The 14,267-nt window shown below is 42.5% G+C and overlaps 1 protein-coding gene across 1 annotated transcript; it reads right to left on the bottom strand.

The window, feature by feature from the left end:
• Positions 1-12,087: 12,087 nt before the first annotated feature.
• Positions 12,088-13,936, bottom strand: LOC148842965 (Core-2/I-branching beta-1,6-N-acetylglucosaminyltransferase family protein). Its single transcript, XM_088956757.1, has one exon. The coding sequence runs from the start codon at positions 13,485-13,487 to the stop codon at positions 12,258-12,260; it is 1,230 nt and encodes a 409-aa protein (XP_088812883.1). The 5' UTR covers positions 13,488-13,936; the 3' UTR covers positions 12,088-12,257.
• Positions 13,937-14,267: the final 331 nt, after the last annotated feature.

Raw genomic sequence — 14,267 nt, 5'->3', positions numbered from 1 at the left:
CTCCACCTTACACTGCGCCATTTTTAGTGGGAGCAGATTTTGGTTTCTACCTTGGGCGTGAACACCTCCATTGAGAGATATTGTTTCTCTGTATCAGGTATTATCTCTCTCTCCTCCTTTTGGTTCAAATCTGGTTCAGTTTATGGTTCAAGAATGATCTTTGAAAATAAGATTTTCTAAATAGGGAATTCGATTCTTAGTTGAAGGGAAAGGAAATTTTTGAAATTCTCCCCCTTTATTCCGCAATCTTGGGCGTCCATATGATGGATTTCCTATCCCTTCAGTGGTATCAGAACCATGGTTCAAATCTTGAACCATTCTATTTTAGATCTGAACCTGCGCAAATAGGGAGAAGGCATTCTACCCAATTTGCACAGATATGGGTTTTGGAAAATTTGTTCCCAAAACAGATGGGAAAATAATATGAAATTAATTTTAAATAAATCTGATTATTATTTAGAATAGTTCTTGATTTATGGGATGCTCGTACAAGAGGAGATCAAAATCTTGGTTTGCACAGGGAGAACTGCAAGATTTGTAGTTTATTGGATTTATTTATTACATTTGGTCTGTAAATATTTTTTTTTAATTTTTAGACTCAATGTATAGGCATTCGATCTGATGTAATAATTAATAGAAATAGGATTTCTATTTATTTTTAATTTTGGATCGAAGATGGCAGCGTAGAGAAGGAGATTTCGCAGATGGGTGATTCACTATCTGCGATTTGCAGTTTAAGAAACTGCAATCTGTGATCTAACATCTATTTTGCAGGATGGAGTGTGCGAACAACCCTGATTAACTGATTTTGTTTTTCTTTTATCAGTTATTTAATTTCATATTATTTTCTTGAATTAAGGATTTAATTAAAAATCAAACCCCAGACCCATTCGAACCAAGATTGGTTCAAACTGTTTGGACCAAATCTAGGGTTTAATCAAGGCTGAAAGTCAGCCCTAATTTTCCCACTAATGGGCCTGAGGATAGATATTTAATTAAATGGTTAATTCGGCCCAGCCTGTAAAGGTCTAGTTTTAAATAGTTAAAACTGCAAAAGCCCATTTTAAAGGATAAAGCTATATGGGCCAAATTGGGTAACCCTAATTCAGCCCATATACCTAGATAATATTAATGGTTAATATTATGGAATTTTAACGGGTTTCCAACGGGCCTTACAGATATTTAATTGATTGGATCAATTTATCCCTGCATGAGATGTATGGATGTGTGATGTGCTGCGTACATGGGCCATAAGTACTTGGCCCATGCTCATTCGACAGTGGCTCTTGCGCACACCATGGCTGAATGCACATCATTGCCATGGTGTCCCTTTTGGTCATTGGATGACCTCCCTCAGTGGTGGGCCCCACACCTCATCGAGAGGTTACGTGTGGAACCCTAGCCGATTTAAGGCCCACCGAAATTTGGCTTTATGAAAGTCAGTGGGAGCCATTTTGGTTTGACCTAAATCAAACTAGGTCGTAATTATTTGTTCCCTCCAGCTAATATGAGTGCAAGTGATAGGGAGATTCATATGATGAACTCTCTAAAGGCCTTCCATCATTAGCATAAGGATGGGTCCTTCAGTAATGAGGAAACACACCAGAAAATGGGTTGTCCATTTGCTGTTGGGCTTGTCTGAGTGCTTCATAAGATGATAGGGGCGTCATAGACTGATGTGGGAGGGGCTTCACTAGAAAATGAGAACTCTCTCACGGTACCTTGGTGTTCACGAATATGATGGGCGAGCACTCACTGGACAGAAAGGTTTACCTGAAAACGGCTTTGAACCTTGTCTGACAGAGGCCAAAGGGAAAACTCATATAATGAGTGGATATGATCCTTCACAGAAAGGTGGTGGGGTTATGCAGCTGAAACAGTTGGCTCCATGCACCCTATGTGATTTTCCACATTTCCAGAGACAACCCGTAGTCTCCGTCACTGAGAAATGAGAGAAATCTCAGAGATGAATAAATGGAAATGGATCGTAGATTAAAATCCATATCTATGAAATGAACATGAATCAAATTAGGTTGTGGACCGATGTTTGCTCTTTTATCAGAAAATGGCAAACAGATCTTTTGCAAAGCTTCTTGATGACAACAAACTTAAGGGCCCAAACTACGCCAACTGGTACAAGAACCTTATGCTGGTCTTAGCTTCAGAAAAGTTGGACAAAGTGGCAAAGAATCCTGCCCCGAAGCGTCCGGGAGACATGGCTTCTGAGGCCCGAAGGAGAGACTATCAGGATTGGGAGGAAAAGAACTCCCTAGCCCGGTGTTACATCATCGCCTCCTTGGACAACCCAATACAGAGGCAGTTCGATCAGATCAAACTTGCCAATGACATATTGGACAGCCTGAGGATGATGTATGAAGAGTAGAATCGTTCTACTCGGCAAAAGGTCTTGAAGCAGTTCATGACCACTCAAATGTCCAAGGGCCAATAGGTTCACGACCATTGTCTTTGGATGTTGGGCTACATCAACGAACTGGAGGCTCTTGGATCCGGGCTGGACCTCGCAACCCAGATAGACGTTATCCTTAATTCTTTGCCTCCTTCCTTTAATCCGTTCATCATGAACTATAACATGAACAAGCTGAATGTCAGCTTGCAAGAGCTCAACAATATGTTGCAAAGAGCTGAAGAACTGATTAAAAGGATGAGCCTATAGCTATGCTTGTTGAAGCTAGCAAAACGGGTAAGAGAAAGAGGAAGGCAAAGAAGCCCCGGAAGAAAGCCACTAAGAGCAAAAGGCAGAAGAAAGACAAAGCATCGGATGCCTGTCACTTCTGCAAGAAGACCGGCCACTGGAAAAAGAATTGTCCTGCCTACCTGGAATCCAAGAAAGGTAATTTCAAAACTTGTGTTATAGAAACCAATTTATTGGTAGCTTCTGCGTCCTAGTGTGTTGACTCTGGGGCTTCAACTCATGCCTGTAACTCACTGCAGGGGTTCAAGGTAAGCAGAAGGCTGAGTGAAGGAGAAGTCACTCTCTACTTGGGGACTACTGCAACTGTTGCAGCCGTGGCAATAGGAACCGTGGAGTTATTTTTTAGAGAAGGAAAAATTGTACTAAAAGATTGTTTTTACGTACAAAACTTAAGAAGAAATTTGATTTCTGTCTCAAAACTGTGTGCAGATGGTTATTCTGCCTTCTTTAGTAATACGATTACTATTAAAAGAAATAACAGATTCATCGCATACGGGGAACTAGAGAACGGTCTCTATGTTCTACATCCTTCTCTAGAAACTAACATAACCAAAACTACGTCGGCTGAAATCCCCAAGAAGAGAGCCCGTGATACAGTTAATCCCACGTGTCTGTGGCATTACCGACTTGGCCACATCGGTGTTGATCGAATCACAAGGTTGGTAAAGGATGATCCTTTGGATTTTCTAACTATAGAAGATCTTACCACCTATGAGCCTTGCCTACAAGGCAAGATGACGAAACGACCATTTAATGGTAAGCCTGAAAGATGTACAAGCACACTTGACTTAATACATACTGATGTATGTGGTCCCCTGAGTGTTGGGACACGAAATCAACACGTGTATTTCATCACCTTCACAGATGATTTCTCACGATATGGTTACGTGTACGTAATGAGACACAAGTCTGAATCCTTTGAAAAGTTCAAAGAGTTTAGACAAGAGGTCGAGAAACAGTTGGGGAGAGAAATTAAAGCCCTTTGATCTGATCGAGGTGGCGAGCATCTTTCTGACGAATTCAGGGACTACTTAAAGGACAATGGGATTGTATCACAATTAGCTCCTCCTGCTACACCACAACTTAACGGTGTTTCAGAGATGAGGAATAGGACCTTATTGGATATGGTCCGGTCACTTTTCATACACTCAGATTTAGCCACATCCTTTTGGGGTTACGCATTAGAGACTGTGATTTACGTGCTGAATCGGGTTCCACCAAATCGGTTCCGAACACTCCATATGAACTTTGGACCAAAAAGAAGCCAAGTGTCAGACACTTGAAGATTTGGGGTTGTCCAGCACACATTAAAAGAACGAGTGCAGACAAGTTGGAATCCAAGACCAGTCGTTGCCTATTTGTAGGCTACCCAAAAGGCTCTGTACGTTACCTTTTCTATGACCCAAGTGAGCAGAAAGTGTTCTGCAGTCGAAATGTCCAGTTCTTGGAGACTGATTATATCCTGGACACCCATCGTCAGGAAATTGTTCTTGATGAGGAGAGCTCAGGAGCAGTGGGAGATGTCCCACAAGTTCTAGGTAGTGACCAACCTAGAAGATCCACTCGGGTATCCAGGCCACCAGTCTGTTATGGTTATGACCAGGATAGTTACCTGGTGGAAACCTTGACTAGTGAGGAGGATCCCGTGACTTACGCAGAAGCTATATTGGACATAGATTCCCAGAAGTGGGTGGAGGCCATGAGAGCAGAGATGAACTCAATGGATACCAATGGAGTTTGGACTCTAGTAGATCCGCCCTCGAGAGTAAAAGCAATCGGTTGCAAATGGATTTACAAGAGGAAGAAGGGCCCCGATGGTAGAGTTGAGACTTTCAAAGCTCGTCTGGTGGTGAAAGGGTACACTCAGAAAGAGGGCATCAATTATGAGGAAACCTTTTCGCCTGTGGCCATGCTTAAATCCATTAGGATCCTGTTAGCTGTAGCAGCATACCATGATTATGAGATTTGGCAAATGGATGTCAAAACTGCATTCCTGAATGGAGATCTTACTGAAGATATCTATATGCAGCAACCGCAAGGCTTTATAGCTACGGGTCAGGAAAACATGGTATGTAAACTTAATAGATCAATTTATGGACTTAAGCAAGCTTCTAGAAGTTGGAACATCCGTTTTGACTCTGACGTCAAATCGTTTGACTTCGAGCAGAATCCGGATGAACCCTGTGTTTACAGGAAGTACAGTGGAGATAATGTTACCTTCTTCGTTCTGTATGTAGATGACATTCTACTCATTGGGAATGATGTAGGAATGTTGACTACCGTGAAAGTATGGCTTTCACAACAATTCTCCATGAAAGATCTTGGAGAGGCCTCCTATATACTGGGTCTTTGACTCTATAGAGATAGATCGAAGTGGATAGTAGGATTATCCCAATCTGCCTACATTGACAAAATAGTCATAAGATACAGCATGGAAAACTCCAAAAAAGAAAATGTTCCTTTCAGGCACAGAGTCACTCTCTCCAAGAAGATGTCTCCCAAGACTTCTGAGGAGATTGATGGCATGAAAGACGTTCCCTATGCCTCTGCCGTAGGGAGCATCATGTATGCCATGTTGTGCACTCGCCCTGACATTGCTCAGGCAGTGAGTGTAGTAAGCAGATTTTAGGCCAACCCAGGGCAGGAGCATTGGACTGCTGTGAAAAACATACTTAAGTACCTTCGAAGGACAAAAGAGTTTTGTCTAGTATTCGATGGTAGCTCACTACAGATCCAAGGGTATACAGATGTCGATTTTCAGTCGGATCCAGATGATAGAAAGTCTACATCTGGATATATTTTCATGATAAGATCGTGTGTTGTTTCCTGAATGTCAGCAAACAGGGGTCCTAAGTAGCAAATTAATAGTCTACAACCAAAACCGAACGCATTGCCGTAAGTGAGGCTGCCTCATGAATGAAGGTGTTCATTCCTGAATTTGGAATTCAGCACATCACCCATTCCATTATTGTATGACAACACTGGACCTATGATAGGATGATGTTAAGAGGTAGCATCAGTGGAGAATGTGGTAGACCCATTGACTAAGCCACTGACATAGAAAGTGTTTATCAAACACGTGGAAAGCATGGGACTCCGGCTAGTACCTGATTGGACCTAAGTGCAAGTGGGAGTTGTTAGACAGTTTTGTATGTCCTTAGTTTCAATCAAGATGATGTACTTTATGAGTTTATTGTAAATGAATAAAAGAGCATATTTAATTCATGTTCCCTTGGTATGTTTCTGTGTAATACCCTTAAACTGGACACTTAATGAGACTCGTGTTATTTTAGAATGTTCACATCCAGTGGGTCGGTCTGGGGAGACCTATCCTGACAAGGCTGGCACTGTGGTGCCACCAAGTCAGTTGAGGTGGCTTGTCTCAGCTACCGGGGTGAGACCCTAGGCACATACAGTGTGGGATTAATTGAATCTTTGAACTGGACCAGATTTCTAGTATTGCCCTGGACCTTGGAGATTGATGGGCAAAATTGGAAAGTTACACCCGACCCCTAGACTCGATTATGATATTGCACTAGGTGTCGGATTGGCCTGTCTTTGATGTACCAATCAGTGAGATCCTTAGCGGGGGTCAAAACCAGGGTATGTTGGGACAGTCTGAGAATTCATCTGAGTGGATGATCATAGTGACAGGATCAGCCCCTTTGTCGGACAAAGGTAATGATGGGGGATGCACTCTCACTGATGGAAACCAAGACTGCCGGCAGCCGATTTCAATCGTTGAGATTTATTTTGCAAAATATATTTTATATGAGATATAAAAGTATATATATTATGGTTTCGAAATGTTTGCAAATATGTTTTAATTCCCGGAATCTATATATAAGAGAGTGCAACACTGTTCTTTGCAGCCGAGGGAGAGGTCATCTCTTGTCGGGCAGTGTATGATCATTATGGGCTGAGAGGTTAAGTGTAAGGCCATTGAGGATAATACCTGATGGGATAATCTTGCATCTGCCCACAGTCCTTGGGTGTTACAAGGTGGCTTGGCCCAGGGACCTTTAAGGTAAGTGTTGGGCCCATAGAGCCCATCTGATGGGTTTCAGGGGGTGCGCTGTCCATAACAGTGTATTCGGCCAGGCCTTGTAACAAAGGCTGGGATGAACCCATGTGACTGATGTGTAGATCAATGTTTGGGTCCCACGCCATACAAGGAAGCCCAACTGGGCAGCAGTTTGGAAGGCTTAATGAATACATAACCCTAAATGGGCCTTAAGCCCATTTCGAACTGGGCTAATTTGATTAGTCTTTAAGGGGCGAATTCTGAGATAAGATCAACTGATAGGATTGGGCCCACACCCTATCCACTCAGAGAGTCCAAGATCTAAATGAGATTTAGATTTGGAAACTTCCTAATTAGATTAGGAGCTGGCTGATCTAATCTGCAGATAAGATAAGGATTATCCCTTATCTTAAAGGGACTTTTAATCCAGATATGATTTGGGTTAGCAACTCCTAATGGGATTAGGAGCTGATCCCTTTAAGTCTATAAAAGGAAGAGGGGGCGGCAGCCTTTAGACAAAACATCCAACAGACTCAAGTCTTGTCTTCAGAGCTGAGATCACTGAAGAGAGAATTCTGCACCCTGCAAATACTCTCTAGCTGCCTCCTTCCTGCAGCCGCCGCCTATTGCAGTTCGATCTCCATTGCTTGGGAGAAATCAAGATTGGATCTTGATTCCAATCTTTTGGAGAAAAGATTGGTAGGAGTTGTATTCACAAGCCGTCCAGGTGATTCTTGGGAAGAATCAAGTTCTTAGAAGGACACTGCTGATTCTGCTCCACCTTACACTGCGCCATTTTTAGTGGGAGCAGATTTTGGTTTCTACCTTGGGCGTGAATACCTTCATTGAGAGATATTATTTCTCTGTATCAGGTATTATCTCTCTCTCCTCCTTTTGGTTCAGATCTGGTTCAGTTTATGGTTCAAGAATGATCTTTGAAAATTAGATTTTCTAAATAGGGAATTCAATTCTCAGTTGAAGGGAATGGAAATTTTTGAAATTCGCCCCCTTTATTCCGCAATCTTGGGTGCCCATATGATGGATTTCCTATCCCTTTAGATATCAGGTAGGTCGGTAGTAGTAGGCTATAATATCTCAATCAGCCACAACTCCCACTTGATGACTGCTCGATTTGGTGACCTGGTCAAGTTGACTTAAGCTATGAGCACATCATCTAAAAATGAAAGGGAAGCCAGAATGCTTTTTAGCACAAAGGTCCCTTAAGCCAATGACTTCCTCAGGTGGCATGAGTGAATGAATTCGGAAACATTGACTTAGTTGAATTTATAACAGGCCGACTCGCTTTCAGCACCTCGGCAAGCCTATTCACTCTTAGCACCTCGGCCTAAAATACACCCTTAATCACCTCGACAAACATTTTGACTTAGTTGAGATTTTAATAGGCCAATTCGCTTTCATCTGCTCAGCCTACTACTTCAAGCACATCAGAAACTTGGCCAAATTCTCGAATTCTCTCTTAGCACCTCGGCGTACACGCACCTTGCACCTCGACTAAAAATCCATAGATGACCTACCCACACTTATCGCACTTTGACTTGACCAACATCTAGAGTAGGTCACCTCGGGCCTCATCTTCAAACAAGCTACACCCTTAGCCGAACTAGCCTCAGCTCAAGTGTGGGGTGTAAGTGATGAAGAGAGATTTGGCCCTTTGTTGACCTAGCAACACATGGCATCCACCTTTGCTGCTTGACACTTCAGCGCCACATGGACATACGCGTATCTCGCCAAGTCAAGGAGATCACCCCGGAATTAGTCCAGGGCACCTCATACACAGCTCGAGCACCTTGATAGGGCGACTAGAAGCGCCTCATCCAATGCTGACTTGTAGTACCTCGTTGTTACCAGTCCAAGGGACCTCGGCGCGATGAGCGAGACCTTCCTCAAGGACTTGTCGACCTAACTAAGGTTTAGGTAGCAACTTGTGAGACATGCTTGTCAACCTCCTCTATGTGTGCATCCCATCATTCCAGGGTCTCCCGGAAGTCAACTCCCACAACAAATATTCCGGAGGAAGGCACAAAAGCCTAGTCTACATGCACAATTACCTCCGAGGACTTCAAACCAGCCAGTCATGTCTTCCTGGAGATCTCGGACATTGTGCGTGAAACTCACGCTAGCCAACTCCTATATAAAGGTCTCACTTCCAACCTCAAAAGTTATCTGCAATTTAGCTTTCGCAACTCTCTGGGTCTTTTGCTTTTTATCTATCTCCAAAATCTCCAGTTCGCTACTTTAAGCATCGGAGTGTCCACCTTGGGTAAAGTAGCTTGGGCACTCTGACAATGTCTCTTTGTAGGTCGACCCAACAAACTAGCGAACTCGGCATCCAAGCTGCCATCCAATAGGGAGCTACCAGATTGCTCTACATCAGGCGACATGTCACACCATGTATCAACCATGAATCTCATGTCCCTGTACCCAAGAGTCATAGATAATATGATGCCCTTTATAACTATTTTGTTTTAGTAGATCTGCATTTAGACTCCTTTTGTATCGATGTGAGAGGGGAAGAAAATTTTCACTGTCAAGTATTTCATCCACCTTTTTGCTCTTTTTAGATCAGTCTTGATGAAAATTCCATTGCTCTTTGGTTAGTTATTTGTTTTCATCCATTTCTACGTGATCATTTAGAAACTTGAAAATGTTTAGCATATATCAGCTGGCAGTTAATTTTGTACCTTCGTCACTTTGTTGCATTCCAACAAGTTCATTTATAGCTTTCGAAATCAGCTTTATGAAGCAACAGCCTTTGCAATAAATTGTATCCCCAAAGCTTTTGACAGAACATGGATTTTGATGGAGCATAATGGCAGGATTAATTAAGGCTGAGATCAATAGTGGAATTTGAGGAGGAACTACAATGGAAATGATGAGCCAAATTTCTGCTGTTGTAATGAGCTTTTTAAAACAAAAAAAAAAAAAAAAAGATTTGTGGAATTTATGGGATAAGAGACCTTAGAACTATTTTTCCATTTTAAAACTGTTATTCCCCTCCTAAATGTGAATGTAATTTGTTGTGTATGAATTTTCTGCTTATCTTTTAGGCTGCATTTTGATTCGTGGAACTTGGGCATTGAAAGTGGCACTAGAGACCCAACACTAGAAATGAGATTTTGATTCTCATTGACTGAGATATATATGTAACTTCTTTTTTCAGGTTCATGTAGGGTTTATGGAAGATTCATTTTTTCTAGATATCACTTATCTTGGGTAAGTGGTATCCATCTCCCATCTCCCTGGTGAATAAATAGCTTTTCTACATGATGAAAATTTTCAATGGCCCAAAATTGCTCCTTTTAATAATGATTTTTACGGTTAAAACGGCCATTGGCTTACTTACCTGAAAAATAAAAAAAAATGAATAAATGCATTTGTCCAAATAATTGGCTTCATAAAAAACAAACGAGACCTTAAAAGGAATTTAAAATCCTTCAGAGGGAGATCATTAGTTGTTTAGAAATGCTTCTCTTTGGGCAAAATTTGAAATCTGCAGAATCCATTTCCACTTAGCTTGATACAAAAACTACTACGGAAACATTTTAGATTAATGGTATTTGCATATCCAGTTGCCCTTATTTAATCAGAGACATGTTTCAATGTAAGGGAATCATAGCCCTAAAGTATGAGATAGACATTATTAGTGAATATATGGACCACGGCCACTAGATGGAATACGGACTCAGTACTTTTACTACTGAGGTATTGAGTTCTGGGTATATTTAATCCTTGTGGACAATTCAATTTGCATAATCAATTAGAATATGAATCAAGGTGGCATCAAAGTCTGAGACTCAGTCGGTAGGGAAAGAATGCAAGAAGGAAGGAAAATGGATCACTTTCAGCCCATCTGAAACATAGGACATAAACCACAAATTTAGCATAAAGTACGGGCCAGCCCAAATAATTGATATGTAGGCGGTAGGCCCACTATATTGAGTACAAATGCATTGATAAATGATAATAGTACTTACTTTTACTTAAAATATTTTCGGAGAAGTACGAATTTGACATGAATTCACGGTCAGGATGCATTTCTATGTACTTTGGGGCTATAAAATTTTTATCTCGGCTGATTGGTCATTCTACTTTTACCTTTTGTAAAAGTAGATTGACGGAAAATATTTATGATCTGTTAAATTTCATAAAAAGCTGTAGTTTGTTTAGAGAGACCGAGAGACAGAGGTTTTTGGTAATTCAGAAACCCATAGCAGAGAGTTGGACGGTTGGAGCGAAGTAGGATTTATGGACCACGTCCATTCTGCGAAAGTCAAAAGGGTTGCTTTCATTTTGTTATTTATCCTTTTTTATTTAATTTCCAAAAGTGCGTACTCCATTACCACAATTGGGCTTGCAATAATGCTTTAATGAGAGAATAAATCTTGAAAAGAGATTTTTTTTTTTGGGGGGGGCTTGTTAAGTTACATGGGCCGGGCTGATCCTGATAATTATCAGGTAAAAACGGGAAAATCTATGTAAAAATAATAATCGGCTAAAAGAAACTGAAACTGGTCTTGGGCTAAACGATGGGCCTATTGGATGTTGCTTTGTCCTGCAGTTTTACATCACATCATCCTTCTTAATACAAGCTAACTTTTTGGGCCCTACAGCCCTTTTGGCCCCACCTCGCACCGACAGGATTCTAGTTTTGGTACCAGTGCGGTTGATTGCTTTTTTGAACATGTATGTCCATCCGATTTGATGCTTGGGATAAAGGGGATGGTCTGGACCCACCACTAACCACTCATCAATCTTCCACGATATAGGTATACTACACACTAGATTTCTGCTTTTAATGCGGTTGTTGCCAAAATTACCGGTTTCCTATTCTCGGTCGAACCGATTCTCTTTCTTTTTTAACCGGCGCGGCCGAACCGGTCAAGATGGCGTAAAGTGTTATAAGTATGGAAAGTGGAATCGCTCTCCGACATCGGCTCTCCCAAGTCCCAAGTGAGGTCTGGGCTCTGAGGTCCCAGGAACTTCGACAGCCCATAATAAAGTCTCAATGAATCATCGCATGGTCGTCGTGTACGATGTCTCGTAATCAGCGGACGATTAATCCCCGCCATTGATCTTTCATTTAAAGCTTGTCTGATCGCCTTTTCTACACGTGGAAAGTGTGCGAGGACCAGGTATCCTACGTGTCAGACTCAGTATTGCTCTTTACTCAAATCCAGTTGTCATCAGTCATCAGCCGTGTAGAAGACAGAACTGAAACAAACCATTAAAAGCAGGAAAAATATAAAATCACCGTTCCGACTCAGGAAACGCGTGCTTTTGGTAGAATATTAGTCAATCTATAAATTAATCGATGATTCGTTCGGTCATGTCAGGCGAGTTGACTCCGAGTGAAAAGTGTTGATAAAAACTAAAAAGAACTCAGGGAATAAAGACAAAGAGAGGGGTTTCCACAATTACACTTGCATGTTTTTGTATTTCTTTTCTATATATAAAATCCTGCAAGGCTGCAACCAAAACTTACTAGTTACAGTCACTTTTTCAGTCTCGGAAGATGACGTCGTCGGCTATCTCCATCAACGGCTGTAAAGAATCCGGCGAAAATTTGCGGGCAAAAAGAAAAGGGTCGTGCCGTTTCGACACAGACGAGTCGGAGCCATTGGCAGTCGAGTTGGCATCGTCACCGTATCTGGGCCTAGCTTGTCTGAGCGAGAGGATCAGGTCCGGCGAAACCTCAGAAGCCTGGTACGTCCAAGGGTGACCATCGTAACGGCCCGTCCAGTTCACGTGAGTTAAAGTTGCTGGCACGCACCCACGTGGGTCCTGCATGCTGAGTAAGGTAGGGAAATAGTTTTCCTCGGGGTAACACGTGTCCCACTGTACGCATGACAGCTTGAACTTAGACCAGAGACGCCTGTCCTTCACCACAAGCCTGGCGTGCCGACGTGTCAAGACGAAGAACTGCGATCCTATACGGAAACTTTCGAACGGTACTTCGGGGAGCATCGCGTCCGGTCCACGCGCAGCGTATCGGTCGAAGCTGCCCGGTTCGTCTTTGAGGATCTCGATGAAGCTCTTATCGGATCCTATGAGGCTTCTGTATGTGAAGCCAAAGGAACGGAGGGGGATGCAGGAGGGGGAGAGGAGAGAGAACATGGCGTTGGAGGGGTCGTCCAGAAGGGCGTGAGCGAGGAGGCGACGAGCCGCGGAGACAAGAGATGGGGTAAACCGTTGGGTGGGTTTGGAGGGGATGGTGCGCCCGGAGAAGACGCCGGAAAATGGTTGGTCGTAGTGAGAAGACGGGTCGGCGTGGATGTAGATGTTGAAGAGCTTCGTTCTATTGTTCTGTTGTTGGGTTTGATTTGGAAGGAAGAAGCGCTCCCATAGTGGAGCGAATGGGAGATCCGAAGTAGTCAGGAACATAAACGCCAATTTCTTTGTTGCTCCAGTGGGTGATGGGTTTCGGTTTACTCGGCCGGCGATGCGGAACAGAGATTCGTCGTCTTCTGGAATAACTGCTGGCGGCGGCTGCGGTCTGCTGACAATTGTGATTTTGATTTCGCTATTCTTGTTTTGCTCAATGTTATTTGTGGACGGAACGATATTCCTTACCTGGATTTTGCGAATATAATTGCCGTTGGTGGTGGTGGTGGTGGCGCCGGCGTCATCGCTGCTGCTGCTGCTGCTGGGGCTAGTAACTGTGAAGATAAATGCAAGAGGTAGGCAGAGAAGAATAGCACATAAAAGAGAAAAAGGGTTCGGAGATAGCATCTTTTCTTATGCTTGGCTGGAACCCCTCACTAAGTCACTACCGTCTGCAAACGAGAGAGAGAGAGAAAGTGAGAGTGAGAGACAAGAGAGGGGGTGGGTATTGGGTAAAGTGGGGTTTGGTGGATAATGAATTACTTTTCCAATCGCACCTTTTGGTGGGGGCCACTTTAGTGACCTAATTTTATATCGGCAAACTTGCCATTTTGCAAAGAGAACGGGATCTGCTGCGAACCCAAGTGTACGATTAAGGCTGCGTGACCAATCAACAACGAACACGCCATTATTCCGTACACTTGAAGGTAAAATGGATGTATCAGACCCTATAGGGCACGTGCTGGTCATGCATGCGATCATCTGCGTCAATCACTAGAGTAAACAGTGTTTGGTGCGATTACTCCCACTGAATCATGACTCGTGGAGATTTAAGTGACACTTTAATGAGTTTCGGTTCGGCATGCCAATTGATGGGACCCACAATTGAATGGATCCCTGATTCCCTGCCACTGTGCACGAATCAGTAGAGGTTCCTATACAAAAGCCTTCCTTTAACTTCTTGAAAATCATAAAAATCTTCTCTATAATTTCATTTTAACAAATGCTTCTCTTTTGAGAAAATAAAAAAAAAAAAACCTTCCTTCCGTTGCATTTCTAGACAAAAAAATCGTTAGACCGATGCGCCATTTTTTTCAAATACCTATTTTAACTTTACATACAAAATTATTAAAGTAACCCTAGTTTAGTTCTCTCCATTCACATTACAAAATTAGGGGTGTAAATGAA

This window comes from Nelumbo lutea, chromosome 8 (genome assembly GCF_056320005.1).
Source record: "Nelumbo lutea isolate HS-2025 chromosome 8, American lotus-T2T, whole genome shotgun sequence".
NCBI classification, from domain to species: Eukaryota; Viridiplantae; Streptophyta; class Magnoliopsida; order Proteales; family Nelumbonaceae; genus Nelumbo; species Nelumbo lutea.
Note: the sequence above shows the minus strand (reverse complement) of the source record. Positions and strands in the feature narration are given on the sequence as shown.

Bases quoted from the DNA above. Each gene is read 5' to 3' on its own strand.
- LOC148842965 (XM_088956757.1), bottom strand. From the start codon at position 13,487: ATGCTATCTCCGAACCCTTTTTCTCTTTTATGTGCTATTCTTCTCTGC.